Below are 21324 nucleotides of genomic sequence, written 5' to 3' on the forward strand. Positions count from 1 at the left end.
TTTATGTTCAAAACATGCCATATTTTTCTTTATTTATTTTCGATAGTTCAACGTATGTAATTTAAGACTTATTACAGGGTTTTCCAATAAGAGGTGTTATTTTGAATAGCCCGCTATTTCGGTAGATATTACTTTTGAAGATGTCATTTTTTGACATTTGACAAGTAGAAACTACGCCATTAATAAAAATGGAACGATACACGCTTCAACAACGCATTGAAATTATTAAAATTCACTTGAGTGAATCAAATGCAAATCACCTTGAGTGATGAGGCCCATTTCCACCTCGGTGGCTTCGTCAACAAACAAAAATTGTCGCATCTGGGGCTCGGAAAACCCAAGAGTTATCTATCCTCAACGTGTGACTGTTTGGTGCGGTTTATGGTCCGGCGGAATCATTGGACCTTACTTTTTCGAAAATGAGGCTGGAGCAACAGTTATGGTGAATGGATTGCGTTATCGAGACAGGATTAATGATTTTTTATGGCCGGAATTGGATGGTATTGATCTGGACAACGTTTACTTTCAACAAGACGGCGCTACGTGCCACACAAGCAACGAAACCATTGATCTTTTACGATTGAATATCAAAATAACACCTCTTATTGAAAAACCCTGTCTTTTCAAACGGAGTTAGGAAGTTTACTTAATTCTGCAAAATGGCCTTGGACATTTTACTGTAAATTTGTGTTTAAAAACAAAATGGATTTTTTTTTCAATTTTATTAGTTTTACTATAGAAGCGGGACTAATTTTAATACCAAATCGCATTAAAATCAGAGTCACGCAGTCTATGAATTAAGCCGACGATATTTAGTTTCCCCAGAAAATGTAGTTAGTTATATTAAGAGAAATGATTTTTTTTTTAAGTATCCTTACAGATACGCTGGCATTTAAAAGGTTAAATGAAAACATCAAGATGATTTAGAAGTCAAAATAATGTAACTTATTTAAAAGCAATATGGTTCAAGTGCATATCTTTTTAATTTGTATACATGGTGTTAAAAAATTATTGGTATTTTCCGAAAGGAAATGATTCTATTCTAGGCAAATTCAATTGCTGACAAACTGCTTGAGCAGTTTAGCGGGTATAATTAATAAAAAAATAAAAAATAAAAAAAAGTGTTTTTTGAAATAAACATGTAAAATAAGTAATTTATTAGACGTTAACCTGTGACTGAAATATGACACGCCGAAAAATCGTAGATAATTTATTCCAAAGTCGTCAGAGAAGCTACATATATCCAGAGATGTGCTTTATTTCAAATAAATCCATTTCAAATGGAAATACAAAATGCAAAATGGGTATTTTCCATTTTGCATTTTAAATGCTTTTCTAAAAACCATTTTGCATTTTAAATGCTTTTCTCAATGCATTTTCCATTTTAAATGCTTTTTTGCAACATTCTTCCTACTATCTCCACTCATCTTTTTTTCATAAGCCCCAAATATCAGTCGGTCCTCAACCTCGCTATGAGAGATAATTTACATTTGTCAAGTTGATCCCTGGTAGGAGCCCTGGCAATTGAGTGATACCATTGCAAAAAATACTGAACATGGGGCCATGACGCTGTAATATTAAATGTTAGATAGCAGTTTCTATGTTTTTAACTTGGCAACATTAGTCCTGCGCAAATTTTTTGTGGTTTCATAATCCGTAGTCGTGGTGTTTTTGGATTTACCATCATGTAATATGTTTGTTCTACATTGATGTCCATTATTAAATGACAAAATTGTTTAAAAATTCTATAATTATTTTAATTGTTTGACCTGAGAAACCATTTTACATTTTCAATGCATTTTGAAAACAGGTATTTTGCATTTTGCATTTGAAATGCTTTTCTAAAAACCATTTTGCATTTTGCATTTTCAAATGGAAAAGTTTTGACCCATTTCCATTTTGCATTTCAAATGGTTTTGGGTACCCATTTTGCACATCTCTGCATATATCAAATAAGAAGTATTTTCTAAAGAAATATTTGGCGCAGGCAATTCTGAACTTATTCTTTATACATAAGGATTGAAATCGCTTTAAAAAAAAATCATCGATTTTAGTATGAAGGACGCCGGTGTCCCACCCACCATCGACAGGTTAAATCAAAATAAATACTGTGTGAAAAACATTCTTAAATATTAATAACCTCACTTCTGAATGTGGTATATTTTTTTTTTAATCGACATTATTCAATGTTGCGGTAGTTGTGAAAAAACTTTGTTCTAATTATAAAACTTATTAATTTTTTTTCCAAAACCGTATATAAAATTTTTTATCTTATCTTCTACATTTTTAAGATAATAATAATATCTGTCTTTTATAATACACAATGATTTTGGATGATGAATTTGGTCAAAATGATTTATGTTTTAATGAACGGCAAATTAGTTCTTGGCGTTTAAGTAAAATAAATTCAGAATGATTATAATAATTCCATCATAACTCAACTATACCTGCTTTTTTAACCCGTAGGGGCCGACAAGGAACTCCAATAAATAAAAAGATATTTATGTTAAGCCAACTTCATAGGTATGGTAGACAATACGATACTTGACAGAAAAACCTCTATGATAGACAATACCATACTTGACAGAAAAACCTCTATGATAGACAATACCATACTTGACAGAATAACCTCTATGATAGACAATACCATACTTGACAGAATAATCTCTTTGGTAGACAATACCATACTTGACAGAATAACCTATATGATAGACAATACCATTTACGATAAAGTATCATTTTTATTTTTGACTTTAACTCTTTGCACGCGGCCGTATCAACTGTTGTTACGGCAAAAAGTCTATACTCACACGCGGCTGTATCAACAGTTGATACGGCAACTTTGACGGCCGATATTCCCGCTCTCTTTCGTCATAAATGTATTTCTTGCTCACTTGGACATTTGTAGAACTATCACGATGCTGACATCTAAAAGAATTTCTCAAAAATAAAATTGTATTTCATAAAAAAAGATCGATAACCAAGTGCGCCTCTTCGCGCCTTTTAGTCCTTTAGTTTACATTTTTGTCAACGGATGGCGTTAGTACTAGTTTGTCATTCACAACTTTTCATAACTAAGAATGATAAGTGATCATGGTGTCCCACTTGTGTCTATAAACACAGTGGCCTAAGTACACACACACCGAGAGTGGTTTATTTATGACGCCGAGTGAATGGTGGGACCACATTCAAAATATACGGTACGTCTTTGTATGAAATTTGATGTTTTTGTTTTTATAAACATCTAAGAGTGTTGACACACGAGGATTTGTTATCATATTGTGGAGAATAATCTGTTCTGTCTATATAGTCCAATAAATCATGCCAGAATGCTATAATTTGACATTTAATTGCGTGCATAGGTATTTGAAAATATGTACCGCGTACGGGTATAGATAAAACGGAGCAAATTAACGCGTTCAAAAGGTTAATTTACCTAGTAGAATATCCTTAGAGATAGGTCCTGCAATGTTTGATCAGAGTATTGGTAATTTCAACAATTCCCCCATTTCAAATGAGTATTGGACGATGATAGGAACGCATCAATGTGCTGGACTCCTCATATTGTATATTCTGTGCTCTAGAAGTGAGAATTTTAGATTACATATTTTTGGTTGTCCCTCTCTAAACAAATATCTTCTCTTCTATCAAGCCTTATTGCCTCCCCTCCATTCAACATCTCATCTCTTCTAAGTCTAAATTCGACTCCAATCTTACAAATAATTTTGAGATTTGCCAATTTAAATATAATTAATATAAATTCACCTTCCCTCTCTTCATAATTTGAAATGATGGCCCTTGAACGGTGAAAGCCAGAAAAATTTGAAAAAAACCAAATAGATGTAATATCCAAAGGCAAAATAAATGTACAAGGTCAACACTGCAATTGCAGGGGCCCAGGCCCTAGGGGTTGAAGTCCTACGATCGCTTAATGCAAGTTACATAAAATGAATGTACATGGTCAACACTGCAATTGAAGTGCTTCTTCAACACTTCAATTGCAGGAGTCCAGCCCCTAGGGGTTAAAGTTCTACAATCGCTTAAAGCAAGTTACATAATTTATCAGCAGTCAGCGAGTGAGCTAAAACTATTTCGCAGTGTTCATTTCCAATTTGTTTCAAACTCTCGTAAAATTTGAACGATCCTTGTCATACCTGTTATATATGTATAACACAAAATAGAAAAATGAAAGAAAAAAAAATTGAGTTGAGGACACTGAAGCAATAAGACAATGGAATTGCGTTATTGGCATGCCTGTGTGCCGAAAATAAGCTCAATTTTCTCCTACTTCTGCTGAAATCGATTGAACATTTTCAAATAAAAATTATTATAATAATGGAAATAAATAAATAAAATAAAAAAATTATCAATTTCATCAGACGGTAGCAGTCGAAAGGTCTTATAAATCACACTTATAGGGATAAATTGTTCAGTGGCCGAGGCGTACTCATAGAAAACACGACGCATGTTAAAAGTAAGACGGCGCTAATCTCATCCCACTTCTCAAATAGCTGCCGCATCGTCGACATTTTCCCAATCCGAGCTATCTTTTGACGGTTCTGTATTATCCTCTTCGAGCAGTTCAGGAGCTAGAGCGCTTGCCACCTGCCGCAGCAGTTCCACGTCCCCGTTGCCCATCAGGGAATGACCGCCTCCACTGACGGTGCTCTTCTTGGAGTTGGAGGTGGCGGGGGTGTGGCTAGGGAGGACTGCGTCCCAGGCCGAGAGGGACTTCTCGTAGAAGACCATGTGTCTCTTGGCCATCTCCAGGAGGAGAAGCTTCACGTCGGTTTTCTTTTGTCGCTGCCAACCTTGGAGGTCGCTTCGCAGAGCTTCCGACGCACACTGCAGGCTGGAATAAGAAACAACAAATATTAATACATGCATAATAATCAACTCAACTAACTACCCATCTCGCCATTTCCGGAATGGTCTAGGATTCTCTAATGGCACACACAGAATAAAGAAGAACATTGGAGGGGCCCCACCACTTTCTCTTAAGTTATAAGTCAGTGACTTATAACTAGTGGCTTATAACTAAGAAATGTCTAGTGATTTACAACTAATACTTTTAACTATGACTTTTGACGGCCGGCATAGTCCAGTGGTAACGCATTGGACTACCATTCCGAAGGTCGCGGGTTCGAACCCGGCGTGCGCAAGTAAATTTTATTTGATTAATTTGTGTTATTTCACAATTAATTAATTAAAATAATATATAGTATATTTGCGGCACGTTCCAGAGTGGAAGATACTACCAGTATCGCCCTGGTGTAAGACCACCATTCAGAATTGAAACGTTGCTCCAAATAGCTTTAGACGTGTTTAGTGACTAGATCTGAATAGCCAGGTACTTCCCCACCTTCCTCTTTCCCTTCCCCACTTACCTTCAGCCTCACAACATCCCCCAATTGGGGATGCCATAGTCTCACTGGCTCCAGACGGGAGCAGTTGGGACTCTTGTGACGTATTCACTATAAAAAAAAATAAATAAATAAATAAATAAATAAAAAAATAAAAAAAATAAATAAAAAAACTATACATATTGTTATGACCGAGTAAGTATTTACACAATATACGTCAAGACTCTAATTTTTTTTAATAAAACGAAGTTACATTTAATTATTATGAACGACTCTAGACCCTCCAGTGTAAAAAAAAAGTGCATACAGCATTCGTTAGTAAACATATTTACACTAAATAACAAATAAAATCAATTTGAAATAATATCTCCTCGTTATTGCCGGATCTAGAGAATTAAACAAAAGTAAAAAGTTTATAATTAAATTTATATGCACATTTTGAAAATAATAAAAAGATTTTTATTTATTTATTATGTACATCTATATAAAAAGGTTTATGTATATTTTGTTTGACTTTGCCTGTCTCACTAGGAAATCCTGTGTCGAGACAGACTAGTTTACAAATATTTTATAACATTAAAATAAAGTTCATTTTTCAGTAAAGCAAAAATATTTTACAAAAATTTTCAGGTTGGTAGGTAGTGGTAACAATAATGAGATAGAGGATTATATTTGATTACTTTTTCGATGATCCATTGTTTGATCAGGATTTTGTATTTGTTAATATTATGCGATTTTGTTGTTTTTTTGTTGTTATTGTATATTTTAGACGCAATGTATTTGAAATTGCTTTGACCAAATGTTGTGTTTGTATGAGTTCTTTGGTTTTGTGTCTCGTGTTTACAATATTTTGGGTATTTTCATAAAATGTATGTGTTTTATTTTTAAACCGATGAGTTAAGATAGTTTTTGTGTAAATTTGTTGAATATCTAATACATGGAATTTGTAGAATATATCTGCAGTACTTGTTTCTAAGGGAACTTTAAGAATATATTTCATAATTAATTTTTGTGCCTTCGATAATGAATCTATAGCTTATAGTGTTGCACCTCCCCATGCGATTATTCCATACTCAATGATAGATTGACAAAGAGAGTAATAAAAAAATTTCATAGATTTGGAGTCTAGTATGTTTCTAATGTTTTTGAAGAAATAAATATGTTTCCCAAAGTGAATATGCGTTATAATTAGCGAAGCCTATTAGCTAACAAATCAAACACTCACCGGCTAAGACTAGTTCACCGAGAGTTTGTATAGAAGAACAATAGAAACGCCTTCCATATAGATTTGAATGGAAAGCAATATTGTCACTGACTTAGTACCTTTTGTTTTTAGCCCATTTAGCTCGCACTCTGTCTCTCTCAAACTCGCCTGACATTGTATATCGCCATCCGGCATATTCGGCTTCCCGATTGGCCCTCGACGAACTGTAGTGGGAAAGAGGGGGCAGATAGATACCGGCAGGTGGAACTCACCGATCGTGGCACTCCTCCACGTTCCTGGAGCCCGGGAGTCCCGGGGGCACCTTGGCCAGCTTGTCCTGCGCAGCCTCCAGCCCCGCCTGCAAGGCTTCCCGCTCCCGCAACTTGCTCCTAACTGCATCCACATACAGTAAGTATTCCTGGATCGGGTTACCTATGGAATACAAAGAGGGGGCAGATAGATACTGGCAGGTGGAACTCACCGATCGTGGCACTCCTCTACGTCCCTGGAGCCCGGGAGTCCCGGGGGCACCTTGGCCAGCTTGTCCTGCGCAGCCTCCAGTCCCGCCTGCAAGGCTTCCCGCTCCCGCAACTTGCTCCTAACTGCATCCACATACAGTAAGTATTCCTGGATCGAGTTACCTATGGAATACAAAGAGGGGGCAGATAGATACTGGCAGGTGGAACTCACCGATCGTGGCACTCCTCTACGTCCCTGGAGCCCGGGAGTCCCGGGGGCACCTTGGCCAGCTTGTCCTGCGCAGCCTCCAGCCCCGCCTGCAAGGCTTCCCGCTCCCGCAACTTGCTCCTGACTGCATCCACATACAGTAAGTATTCCTGGATCGGGTTACCTAAGGAAGACAAATACATCATACATAAGTAATGGAAAAAATACAGAGACGATTCACAAAAATACCAAGAGCTTTGAAAGACCGGCAATATGAGAAGATAGCAACGATAAAAGAAAGAAGTGCAAGGGGTGACTTAATTAAGACTTTCAATATTTTATCTGGACATTATAGTCGCTCTGGCATCCAACAATTCTTCACCACAAACACAAGAGTAAATCTCCGTTGATATCATTTGCATACACTGCTGGCACTGTTGGTGGGCGCGGTGCACTCTCTCGCTGCAGCAGCTGGTCCAGTTTCTTCAACACCTAGGATTCTTGCTGCAGAGTCTCCATCCTCTATCTTCGTCGAATGTCACAGCGGTGCTGCCAAGGTCTGGTATCTATGGGAGGACATTGTGTCAGCGCTCTATTAGCAGCAGACACATACCTGGATGGATGACGAACCTCGTGCTGGCACTGTTGGTGGACTTTCTCGCTGCAGCAGCTGGTCCAGTTTCCTCACCACCTAGGATTCTTGCTGCAGAATCTCCATCCTCTATCTTCGTCCAATGTCACAGCGGTGCTGCCAAGGTCTGGTATCTATGAGAGGACATTGTGTCAGCGCTCTATTAGCAGCAGACACATACCTGGATGGATGACGAACCTCGTGCTGGCACTGTTGGTGGACTTTCTCGCTGCAGCAGCTGGTCCAGTTTCCTCACCACCTAGGATTCTTGCTGCAGATTCTCAATCTTCGTGTCACCTGTTTCTGTACTTCATTTTATTTAACTTAATTTCAATTTATTTTTGTAATATTTATATTTTTTTATAATACATACCTGCATTAACTGTAAAGCGCCCCTGAGGTGATATCTCACAAAAGCGGCGCTATACAAATCATCCAATAAATAAATACAATCCTAGGAAACAATTCCTTCCTATTCAGCAAATAGAGTAGTGGAAGCATGGAACAAACTTCCACAACATGTCATCCATTCTATGTACTAATATAAATCTATTTAAAGCTCGATTCAATTACAAAGTTTCCGGGTTACGAATAATCCGACAATATTTCGATTCGTCCAGCTACCATTATTATTGTGAGAAAATGTTGCTTGTGCAATGATGGAGGACTTAACTAACAGAGGGATTGAACTCATACTCTAAGGGACGCATTTATCCATTCGGCTGCTAACCGGTATCGGGAAGGTTAATAAATATAATTAATAATACTAATATCAGTTGTGTCTGTAACTCTGGTTCAATGAACTCTAGAGCACTAGGATTTGGTTTGAATTCAAGTGTCATTTTGTTTGTTTGAACAGATTCGGACAAGCGATAAAGTATATCTTTAAATAATATTATTAATTAATTTTACATAATATTATTATAATTGTTTTTTTCAAAATTAGAAAATAAAATAAAGGGAGAACACAAATTTCATAAGGTGTTAATTTCTGAAATTTCTAATTTAAATAAAAAATAATAATAAATGTCAAAACATGAATCTGCTAAGAGCAAAATACAAGGAGAACAGAAATATGATTGGGTATTTCCATTCCCTTATCATTATAAACTATTATTTTTCAGAGACAGTAGTTGATAAAAAACATGTAAAGAGGAAACTAATTACCTAATGCATACGGAAACTCAGCCACCATCTTGGTTTGTTCAGAAACATTGACGTGATACGGCTTCACCATCCGCTTCAAGATCTCCCCCAGCGTTAACTGTCTGTTCACATCTTTCCTCGACATGTCGAGTGCCCCGTCGCTTTTACCGGTCGTCTTATCGCCGTCATCGCCCGATCGCTTGAGCGTGCCCCTATTGAAGCGTTCGATCTGCGACCAGCTCTCCAGGATCGGCCTGACGCTTGTCATCTCGCTCGTGATGTCGGACCTCTCCTTGTTGATCCGCGACGATATTGTCGCCAGCGTGTCTAGTTTTGATCGGAGGCTCGTCATGTAATCAGAGACAGAGGTGAATTCGGGATCCCGGACCCGGCATTGAGCTGACGATGGAAGGCCGGAGCTATTCGAAGAGGCGAGGCTGTACAGAGAGTCGGATATGCTGGAGAGGTAACTGGTCTTTGACTTAAAGTGATTAGATAACTCTGATTGTGACGCTGTTAGAAATATCTTGAGGTCTTCGTTATGGGAAAGAATGGAGTGTGTGGTTAGACGCCCTGAAAACAAGTAATATATATTATAAAATGGTCTACCTCTTTAGTGATCCAATCACTTTAGATACCTGAAAAAATCGTGTTTACGATAACATGTAACTTATAGGAATGTAGCCATTTTTACGAGAATAATACAGGGTGGGGCAAAAGTAATCACCCGATGTTCTTTTGCTGTAATTTTTTTTTTTTTATGATAAACTTTGGTACTGCTTGTTATACCGCGTTCTTGCGGAGTAAACCGATTCATTTATTTATTTATTTATAATGTATTACAAAAAACATGGTAAGTAACACATTATTCCCAATGAGTTGAGATAAAACTCATTACATTATTTTCATATTTTGTCGATTTGTATTCTGCGTTTATTTACTTCACAAATGTCAAAACCGAATTGAGATTTAGCACCATTTGCAAAATTTATAGCGTTTTCCAATAGGGTGATTACTTTTGCCCCACCTGTAGAAATTCGCCCATTTTCGGGCAAATAGTGGGAACATTCACATTTTTAAGGCGATTTTCTGATGATGTACATATATGGTCACCAAATGAAACTAACGGAGTCTATACCAGAAATGTTAAACATTATTTTTTTTCAATGTTGGTTCAAATTAATGTAAAAATAGTACATTTTCCAAAAATATATTATGAAAGCTATTTAGGACCCACAAAATATATTGTGTAAGCTATTTAAGACGCATAAAATATATTGTATATTTACATAAAGTATATTTAAGACCCACAAAATTAATCTCACACAATGTCTATCTGTAATGCACTGTTCTATATTTCTGATTGTATTGTATTGTATTCCTTCTCCGAATTATCGTTTGGGTAAATCTATATAAATTAAAATGTTCGTTTGTTCAAAATGTTCAAATCTCCAAAACTTCTTCACCGATTGCTTTGAAATTTTGACACGTTGCATTCAAATACACGTGTGTGTATATATATATATATATATAGATGTCACCTGTGATAGGTAAAAACATGTTTTTTTCAACAGCGCCATCTGTTGGACGCAAAAGCAACACGCGCTATTGTTTCTCTATCGCCACAGCAACGCGTGGCGGGGTACAGCTATTTTTAAATAAATTGAATGTAGAAATGGGACATTGTAAAAACAAGCTATTTGGTTTAAATAATTAATTGAAAATATACGCATGTTGGACAGTTGTAAAGTAAATTAATAAATTTGCATGTTAAATGTACATATATATTTAACTTTACAATATTCTATATACCATAACTATGAAAAATCCAAGACAATCATTACAAAGACGTGTCAAAAATACAAATACTTTGGAACAAATGCCCACAAATTAAAATAACAATTAGTTTTGGTTGTGTACATCTCAAAACATTTCATTTGTACAGCGTTCAGTATAGTTTGCTCTTTCCTCTGCCAGTTCCATGCCTCACTGCCATACGTCAGTGTCGGTATCGGCACTCCATTGTGGACTGCTAGCTTCGCTTAGAAGATGTTTATAGATCAATAAACTCACGAATGAAGATGTTCAGCAGGGCCATCCTTTGCAGCACAAAGTCCTTGGAGTACCTGTCCAGCTGCCCCAGGAGGGTGTGTCTTCCTGGCAGCGGAGGAACCACCTGTAGGCTGTTACACACTAAGCGCTCCCTTAGCGCCTGTGATGTAATTTTAAATAAAACCGGATAAGTTTATGAAATGGTCCAGCCAAGGTAAATTCTATTTTATAAGATCAACTTATTCAAGCTCTAGACTTCTTTGGTTTGAATCATCGATACTATATTGTATTTGTATGCTTTCATTTATTCGGGAACAAACAGATAAGTTTTCTTAATATTCTAAAGCACAACTTGCAAAAAGTGTAATTTAATATTAAGTTAAATTACCGCCATCTGTGAATGCGTAGAAATAACATTAACCTCTCGGACAAAGACTATTATTTACTTTGTGTTCCTTTGCGAACTGTCAAAATGTGAAAATTTTTGTGATATTTACGAGTTTTGTTAAAAGCTTCATAACTCACGTTTTGGGAAACTTAGCCTCATTCTAAAAAATGTTTTGGAAAGATTATGAAATTCACTATCGTATTGTATTGTTATACGTAAATATTTGCGTTTCTAAATATACATTTTCTGAAAACGTCAAAAATATGTAAAAATCGCTGACCATTATTTCAAAGCTGTGAAAAATGTACTTTTTTCTGAGTATCATAAAGAAATAACACTTTATATATTGAAGAAATATAATTAAAAACTATTAGTCACCTCAAAATATTAACCGTCCAAACTAAAATATTTTTAATAAATTATTTAGAAACGCAATAAATTATGAACAAACAAGATGACAGATCCAATCGACTTAGATAATGCACCTCTACATTCCATAGATATTGTTGAATACAGACGCGTAGCGTTATTCATTATCGATACTCTGTTTTTTAAATCATGGCAATCCGTATACTAGTGATGGAAATAAATCGATTTTTGTAAAATCTCGCGCGTTTACGTGAAAAGACGTTCTAATGTCTTGACCGCTATTATCATATTTACGTCTTTTGACGTTCTAATGTTCTGAGTGGTTAAACTTGCGCTACATAAATGCTGTGTTATTATCATTAGTATAGATTATAACGAATATTGCGTTCAACATTAAATTTTAAAGCTTTCGTCGGGCGCCTTTGATCTGATAGGCACATGGCGGCCATTGTCACCTCGCCCTTGCGTTGGCACCAGTTCCTCCCAGTAGCTTCCTTTTTTGACGTGCTCTATGCGACCTTTTCACTAAGTTTATCCTTGACTTCACTACTGGAAGTTGTTCAAGTTCAGAGAAGCTGAAGAGAATACTGACCGACCTCCAAAACAAGGTGAAAATATTATATCTTTCTTCTCAGGAAGAAGAAAAAGTTTTCCTCCACCGATGCTCAACATACACCAGTAAAACCAGTTTGAGAAGGCTGCCAAATAACGAATGCAAGAAATGCCAGGCTCTATCTGCTCATCCCTTGCAGTGAACAAACGGTGAAAGCACTGTAAAGCTGGAGAAGATGTTATGTTTGATGGTGTTAGAAGGAGTATGCTAGTATTGTGTGGACTCAACAATGGTACACAAATCCAGAAAAAAATTATCAGGTATGTCCATATGCAGACACATGGAACTTATCCGAGGTTTTCGCACCATATAGACTTACTTGAGGCAACAAATAGAATTAGCCTACAAACCAGAAGTTATGCTAATCTTGAAATACTTAGTTTTAATATAATTTATAACTCTATTGATAGATCATCCAATAGAGATAACTCTATTGATAACCATTGCAATGCTATGGCTTATAAGTCTTGTTTAAGAAACGCGAGCATACATAGATACCTAGAGCGCGTATACGCGCTTAAGGCACAAATCCGTTTTAACTCTTTATCATTTACTTAGTTTTATCTTTATTTCTATTTCTAATATGGTTTCTACAATGATGTGCATTTTTTTAGTTTTTGTTTTACCATGACAATTTCCTCTTCAGTTATGTTTTATTATTGTTATTCTTACATGAATCATGTGTGACTGCCATAATACGGGTATGAGCCTAGTGTGTTAGCTAAGAACGTCACCAAAATTGTAATTTTTTTTGATATTTATAAAAAATATGAATAAAAATGTTAATGTTCGTTTATTCAAAATCTTAAACCTCCGAAATTTCTTCACCGATAGCTTTGAAATGTTGACACACCTATACCTATACTGTATAGATGTCACCTTTGACAGGTAAAAACATGTTTTTTTTTAAAACAGCGCCATCTGTTGGACGTAAAAGCTACATGCGCTATTGTTTCTCTATCTGCACAGACAGACTGAGTAACAGCAACGCGTGGCGGGGTACAGCTAGTAAAAAATAAAATGTCATAAAAATAACAAATATCATTATTTTATATTTTAACGGATTGTTGACACTTCTCATAAAATTATGAAAAATAACAAAGGATCATAAAAAAGTAAAATAAATTCAAATTTACCTTAAAATCATTGTACCGCCTTCTAACGACATATTCCTTCTCTTCACTGTCCCATCTCTTGCAGCGAGTCCTTAATCTGAAGGCCACGTATGTTCCCCACGGCTCTACTACCTGAAATATTATATTCATTTTAATTCATTAATTTATAGACGAGGCCCTCTTCCCTCGTGGGGCCTTCAGGGACCCAAGGAGGAGTAGACTCCTCCATCGCGGGGCCTACAGGGAACCAAGGAGGAGTGGAGAGGAGAGACGAGGCCACCTCCGTGAACTCTTCCCCTGTGGGGCCTTCACAAAACCAAAGGGGAATGGAGAGGAGAGTTGAGGCCCTATTCCCTTGTGGGGCTTTCAGAGAACCAAAGGGGATTGGAGAGGAGAGATGAGACCTGGGAAGACACATTGTGGAACCAGAAGACATAGCCACATATCCAATGACAACCCTGGTCAACTGAAATAAAAGGGACCGGGTGAATGTTAAAGGAATGGCCACGATATGATATTATATAAATATGGCCACGCTCATAAAGACTCTGTTCATATACTCTACGGTGTCGCACGGCGGCCAGCATTTTTTAAATGCATTTTGTATTTTTCACAGTTTGGCTATGTTTGCTCGGTTGCATACAAATTGACACAATCCAGCGGCGCGTTTCACTCCATCGTGTATAGATTGGAACCTACCTCGGTTCTGCTGGTATAGCACTCGAAGTTGCACTTTTGAATTTTCGAAGTTGCACTTAGGAAATTCGTTTATTTTGGTAATTAATTATATTTGTAAATTTTTAAAAATGTATAAATAATAAATAAAAATATTATGTATGATTGTGATGAGGTGCACAATGTTGCAGGGTTGTGATGAGGCGCACAATGTTGTAGGATTGTAATGAGGTGTACAATGTTGTAGGATTGTCATGAGGTTTACAATATTGTAGGATTTTGGTGAGGTGTACAATGTTGTAGGATTGTGATGAGGTGTACAATGTTGTAGGATTGTGATGACGTATACAATGTTGTAGGATTGTAATGAGATGTACAATGTTGTAGGATTGTGATGACGTATACAATGTTGTAGGATTGTAATGAGATGTACAATGTTGTAGGATTGTGATGAGGTGTACAATGTTGTAGGATTGTGATGACGTATACAATGTTGTAGGATTGTAATGAGGTGTACAATGTTGTAGGATTGTGATGACGTATACAATGTTGTAGGATTGTAATGAGGTGTACAATGTTGTAGGATTGTGATGACGTATACAATGTTGTAGGATTGTAATGAGATGTACAATGTTGTAGGATTGTGATGACGTATACAATGTTGTAGGATTGTAATGAGGTGTACAATGTTGTAGGATTGTGATGAGGTGTACAATGTTGTAGGATTGTAATGAGGTGTACAATGTTGTTTAACTCCTCAGGCCTCTGGTATATTCTGTCAGGAGGTTGGAGTATTTCCGCTTTGCAAAATATACAAATAAATGGAATATTTCTTAATGCATCAGAAAACTAAAAACTGTTTTTGAAAAATGATAAAATATGCTTTCAAAATTTTAATATTACAAAAAAACATAATTTTTTTTTAATATTAAAAAATAAAAAAATGCAAACATAAAAAATAAAAAATAAATAAAAATGGCTCACTTTATGTTTTTTGTAACTAAAATTACTGATAAAAAAAATATATATATGTATAAACACATATGCATTTTATTAGTCAAATGTTTTACAAACTTTATTCTCACCTGATTTTTTTTGTCATTTCATATAAAAATAATGAATTTTTTTTTTCAAATTGCGACAATCAATACATAATTGCTGCTTACTTCTCTGGGGCTTGATGGTTAGTTAGCTATGAACCATTGAAAATAAAAACAAACCTTCTGAGGGTTATCTACCCTGGAGACGATGTCCTGGGTAGAGTCTAACACCAGCTCCGACATCCGCTCCAGATCCTGGAAGGTGGATATGCTCTCAGCCGAAGGTGACTGCACCAGGCCATTGGTCTCCGTGATGGAGCTATAATTTATTTATTTATTCTTTAATTACTGACAATTTAGAACATTTACAAACATTTAAAAAAAATATATATATTATATTATAAATATTTAGTTCTCGCAAAACCACTTCACAGAACTAGAACCAGGGATTTATTAAGTAGAGATTATTTGATAGTTTGTTCTTAGAGCCAAGAAGAGACTAGAAAATACAGAAGAGACAAGAAGAAAAGAAGAGAGAAGACGAGATGGGGCGAAAGATTCAAGAAGATGCATAAAGAGTTAAGGTAAGCCAAGAATCGAGAGAAGAGACAAGAAGAGGCAAGAAGAGACAAGATGAGCCAAAAGAGGTGAGAAGAGACAAGAAGAGGCGAGAAGAGACAAGAAGCAGCGAGAAGAGACAATAAGATGCAAGAAGAGACAATGAACCCGGAAGAGCCAAAAAAGGCAAAGATATGTAATAAGACGCCCAAAATACTTTCCTTACAAATCAGTGCCCCCGGTGTACTGGTCGCACCAGGACTGGAGTGCTCCTAGCAGGGTTGTTCAATCGTATTGTATAGTATCTTAACGGTAATGTGAAATAGGATGTAGGAACTGCCGGTCCTAAGTGGTTTTAGTAGGTTTGTGAAGATTTATCAGGGTATCTAGCACAGTCGGTAGATAAAGGTTTCCTCGATAATGTCTGTAACCAGTCATCAACCCCGAGCACAACTGGAGACCGCCAACAAACAAACATCAGTGTTCTGAATTTATTCAACTTGAACTTTCGTTTATATGTTAGTTATCTGCAGTCATGCTCAATTATCTCATGACAAGTTATCGACACTCATAATAGCGTTTATAGTTTTATATAAAAAGATTACATCTAAAAATACTTGTCTCTGGAAAAAACTTGTCATTCAAACCTATCGTTGCTGTCATCGCAGGATCCATCCATCTTGCTGCAGATGGAGCTAATCTTCTTGGCTTCGGAAGTCACTTCCAGGATGGCGCTGTTCTGTTCCTCCCCATCCGAAGACGCCATGATGATATTGCTGTATCTAGGGAATATATTACAGTTAAATAAATATATCATTTTCTTACTAACTACATAAATACAAGCTATGTAAGACTAATGAACATAACAATAATATCTTATCTTAACAATTATTCTAAATTAACCCTTCACCTTTGACATATTGACCGTTATATTTCTTAAAGAGCTGCCAGAAAGTCAGAGAAATTGTGTGTATTTCCGCTTCTCAATAAAATCCAAACAAATGGGATATTTCTGAACGTTTCCAGAAACTAATAACTGTTTTTGAAAGGTGATGAATTCAGCTTTCAAATTTTATTATTATTAGAAATAAACATATAATTTTTGAATTATTAAAATTTTTTTTGCAAATTGCGGTCAGAACCTTTGGTTTGATAGATGTGTACATTTGAATTATTCTGTGGTTAACTTCTATATTTGAGTATAAAGCTTGGTGTTTCATCTTTTTAACATTGTGTAGTTCATATTTCTAACTTTGACGATAATGAAGATACAACGATTTCTACGAGACTTTACAAGTTGTTCGAAAAAGCGCTCAAATTGACTCTAGGCGTAATAACTGTTTCTTCCCAAAACTGAACAAATTAGCCAGAGGAGTTATGGGACTGTAATGTGTGGATTATTATTCAACTAAACTATTAGCTGAAAAATTTTTATACAAAGAAAGGCATAATATTCCATACTTCTATCAGAGTCTCAAAATTATTTCAGTGAGAGCAATTCTGTGGTACAAAATTATATTTCAGCACATAAATATCCCCTTATACAGGGTGTATCGGCAAGTACCCGACAAACTTTAACCAGCTATTCCTCAGCACATTTGGAGTAAAAAATGTTATGGGCACTTTGCTGTCCGGTAACATTTTTTTTCCATTAAAAACAAAAAATAAATAAAAAATCCATACTCCGTCACTGTCATTTGCGTTGAATCTCGTGTTCAACATCTGTTATTAGCAAGTGTGTCAAAAAGTGTCCTCGCTCTTTTGTACACACTAAATAATAATAGTTAAAAATGAGACGAATGGTGCCGTGCCATTTCGTTGTGATTGTAAAAGCGCGCCAATGTAGGTACGTACGTACATTATTCAACGAAACTCGAACAAAATATTGCCAGATGGGTTTTCAAACTTTGACAAAGGATAAAACATTGGTGACATGTGGTGAAAAAATGAATAATTTTTTTATTAAAAAAAAAATGTTAACGGACAGCAAAGTGCCCATAACATTTTTTACCCCAAATGTGCTAAGGAATAGCTGGTTAAATTTTGTCGGGTACGTGCCAATACACCCTGTATATAAACAGGCTAGAACACAATCATAATACTCGTTTTAACTTTAATGAAGGACTTATTGTACCTAAGCATACAAATAAATATGGACAAAGAATGTTAAACTATATGATTCCCAGTTGTTTTAATATGTTACCTGCTGAAATTAGAAACTGTGCCCAAAACAAATAATTGGTGAACTTACTGAAGACTTGGCGTACTGAAACAATTCATTTGTATTAGCTTACAATGATATATTATTCTGAACACTTTTAAAATTGTTATTTATGTTTTACATAATTTTCTTTTGCTATATTTGTGTAAAATTTTTAATTTTTTTTTTTATACATATAATTGTAAAAATGTAACGACACACGACGGTACACCCCTACGAAAGCAATTCCAACAATAGCTGGAGTTTGTTAGAATGTCCGAACGAAAGGTTACATATAACCTTGTCACGAGCGAACCTTTGCATTCAGGAAAGTTCTTTAAAAAGCGAGAGCAGCAAGTGGAGCAGCCCTACACTTTGAGCGCCCCGAGATGGGGGTTCCTTGGGAAGCAACCTAAAAGGATGGATTCTTCTTGAATCAAAAAGAAGAAGGCGTGACAATGGGAAAACTTGAATCAAAATACTATCCACTTATGAATTTTAATACTAATATTTTTTTTGTGATCACTTCTGTTTGAGGAATGAGGTCTTTGCTATACCACACTACCGTAATTCGGATGACGCAGCAAGTTTTTTTGGAAATGATGCAGCGTATTGTGGATGAAATCGGAACGGGCCCTTGAGACACACACAGCGATTCCAAGACTAAAATTGCTGCACTTCCGTCATAATTTGCGTATGTTATCCCAGAGTTGCTAAATAAGATTCAATTCAATGTACCTGCGCGTTCAACACGCTCTTCTCTCCTGGTCAGGGTGGATCAATGCAAAACGAACTCTAAGCAGAATTCTTGCCTGAACAGACTATGCAATAATTACAATAGCGTATTATCCAAGGTGGATATTTTCAGTTGCGAACTTACAAAATACAAGAGGTCCATAAAAGAATATTTCTCTGATGGTTTGTGAATAATGTTATGTCTCTTTTGTTTATATTTCTATTATGATTTGATTTATATCTACAATCTCTCTCAATAATTAAAACCTCTCTAATAAATGTTTTGTTTTGTAAATTTTTCGTTTTATATAATCTTTTGTTATGTATAAATTTTTTAATTCATATTCGTTTCTTATAAATTTAATTTACTTATTCCATATTATGCTGTCTCAACAAAGGTAAAGTCACAAGGAGGAAATCCATAATTGGTTTATTTTGGCTATATAAAACTTATGTACAAACTGAAATAAATGTAAGTATTATTGTTTGAGAACAAGTGAGTAATTTTATTATGAATCCATTGTCCCACAATCCTTCGAAAGAGATTATCATGCTTTAAACCTACTAAACTAAAATACGTGACATTTGACATCCAACGTGTTATGATATTTTTTATTTTTAATGATAAACTAATGTTTATAAGATAAGGCTTTATGCATAGCATAAAGGATAACAAAGGATTTCAAACAGGCTTCGACCTAAAGGTGGATTTATTTTTGTTTTCTTTGAGGGGCGGGGGGTTGACAGCGATATTCAAGAGTTTAAGGTTTACGTTCTTCAAATTTGTTTCCATTTAGGAAATGCAGCGTAAATTAACCAAAACTCTATAAAAAAATGTTCTCAGCCGGAGTTTTCAAGAATTATCCCAAACACTTAGATTTTTCTCTGTAGCCAAGTGAGCCGTATGAAATTGACACGCGGGCCGCGAGTTGTGCATCACTGGTTTGTGACAAGTAAAATTTCACAGACGAAAACCAAAACAATCCAGTAAGCTAGTTATTTATGACAAGTGAGATTTAACAAGCGGTAAGTACAGTAGGCACAAGGTAGTAATAATAAGATAGATAATTTAGTGATATTTTTCTTGGAAGCCTTGAACCAGGTGATGATAGTTATAATGCGTTGATTGTTTTGAAGAGGAAATTGAGAAGCATGAAAGCGAAATCTTTAAAACAATCACTGATAGTAAATTTGAGTAATAAAAATGTATTTTTCCAATTATTTTTTTAATAAGTAATACCTACTCGTATTTTGAAAATTTACAGTAGTTTCGCGAATATTTTATTTTATTTATTTATTTATTTAACGCCCAGAGGGCTTTTACATGGTTGGTAGTATAATTTTAATTTGACAGATACTATAAAAGTTACAAAAAAAAATTACATTTGATAAAGGCTATGCAACAAGTCATACAAACACAAGAAAAAAAAACAGAAAATTACAGCTATTTGTAGGTTTACATGATGTGTTTAGGAGTATTGTTGAAATAAATGTTTTAAATGATCCACAAAACTTGCCAAGTTGGTATTGAATATGTCAACATCACCCAAGTAATGATTTCCCATGGTGTGAAGTCGTTGTATCGGAGAGTGGGCAATGTAGTTACGCTTATGTGTGCTGCTGTAGAATATTGTATTTTGTCGTGTTGTTACTGTGGGTGTATGTATGTTTATAAGTTGCAGGAGTTCACAACAGTCGAATATTTTGATAGTAGAGGCAATTAGGTAGATACGTACGTCTTTTAAAAAACCTATTTTAGATGTAAAGATTAATGGCTATAAGGTCCCCTCGTTCTCGTTATAACCAAGTTTGACTGTATTTGTACAATTGTCTAACATTCAACAAATATACATGTATGGTTCTACATATCGTTCTGCTGTTAAACCAAAAAAATTGGAATACCTAGAATCAATATAAAAAGAATCTGGGCAGTAATGAGTTAATTTAAACTACAGCTATTTTAGAAAGTTAAAATTGTGTATAGATTTGCATCGATTGAGTCTTATAAATATTTTATTTAATTTATACTACGTTATGTGCGTGTTCCCAACGCAACATATTTTATTACACAAATTATTCATATTTATTTACTGACGAAAATAACTGGGCGGTAAAGCAAATCTTGACCTAAAAATAATAATATTAGATTGTAACTCACTCGTAATCTCGGATTCCGAGGGATATAATTACAAATAATCCTTCAGATATGGCTTGTGAACTTATATGTATTATTAAATTGATTTTAATACCGTGTTTGGTCGGCGTATCGAATTAGCACAAATTAAATTTCGTGCCTGCCTTCAAAATTTTTTGACAGATTCATTTTGTTACCCAAACGTCAGAAAGTGATGATTGTTCCACAACTTAGAAAACAATTTTTTTGATGAGTGTTCCACAACTCGGAAACGAATTCAATGTAGGTAAACATTATTTTATCTTATTTTTCAATGATAATACAATCATATGGCTGATGTTAAAGTATTTATTCGGTATTACCATCAGTTTTTTTTATATAATTTGTAAATTAATGATCACTATTATTATTTACAAGGCCGCCCCCAGACTGGAG

General features: G+C 35.4%; 1 protein-coding gene across 1 annotated transcript; it reads right to left on the bottom strand.

The window, feature by feature from the left end:
- Positions 1-4458: 4458 nt before the first annotated feature.
- Positions 4459-21048, bottom strand: LOC149414280 (sorting nexin-30-like). The gene is made up of 10 exons (XM_089643993.1): positions 20914-21048; positions 16468-16602; positions 15443-15581; positions 13569-13679; positions 11084-11222; positions 9179-9583; positions 9032-9142; positions 7308-7417; positions 7049-7158; positions 4459-4852 (listed from the first exon to the last, which is right to left on the bottom strand). Exons 2-10 carry the CDS (start codon positions 16584-16586, stop codon positions 4504-4506), a joined length of 1593 nt encoding a protein of 530 aa, XP_089500119.1. The 5' UTR covers positions 16587-16602; positions 20914-21048; the 3' UTR covers positions 4459-4503.
- Positions 21049-21324: the final 276 nt, after the last annotated feature.

The sequence above is a fragment of the Hesperophylax consimilis genome, chromosome 20, assembly GCF_061612785.1.
Source record: "Hesperophylax consimilis isolate HC1 chromosome 20, BYU_Hcon_1.0, whole genome shotgun sequence".
Lineage (NCBI taxonomy): Eukaryota > Metazoa > Arthropoda > Insecta > Trichoptera > Limnephilidae > Hesperophylax > Hesperophylax consimilis.

Bases quoted from the DNA above. Each gene is read 5' to 3' on its own strand.
- LOC149414280 (XM_089643993.1), bottom strand. From the start codon at position 16,586: ATGGCGTCTTCGGATGGGGAGGAACAGAACAGCGCCATCCTGGAAGTG. The intron at 7,159-7,307 runs GTGCCCCCGGGA...GTTAGGAGCAAG, and splicing joins CGCAGGACAAGCTGGCCAAG to TTGCGGGAGCGGGAAGCCTT. The intron at 4,853-7,048 runs GTGAGTTCCACC...TTCTTATTCCAG, and splicing joins GTAGAGGAGTGCCACGATCG to CCTGCAGTGTGCGTCGGAAG.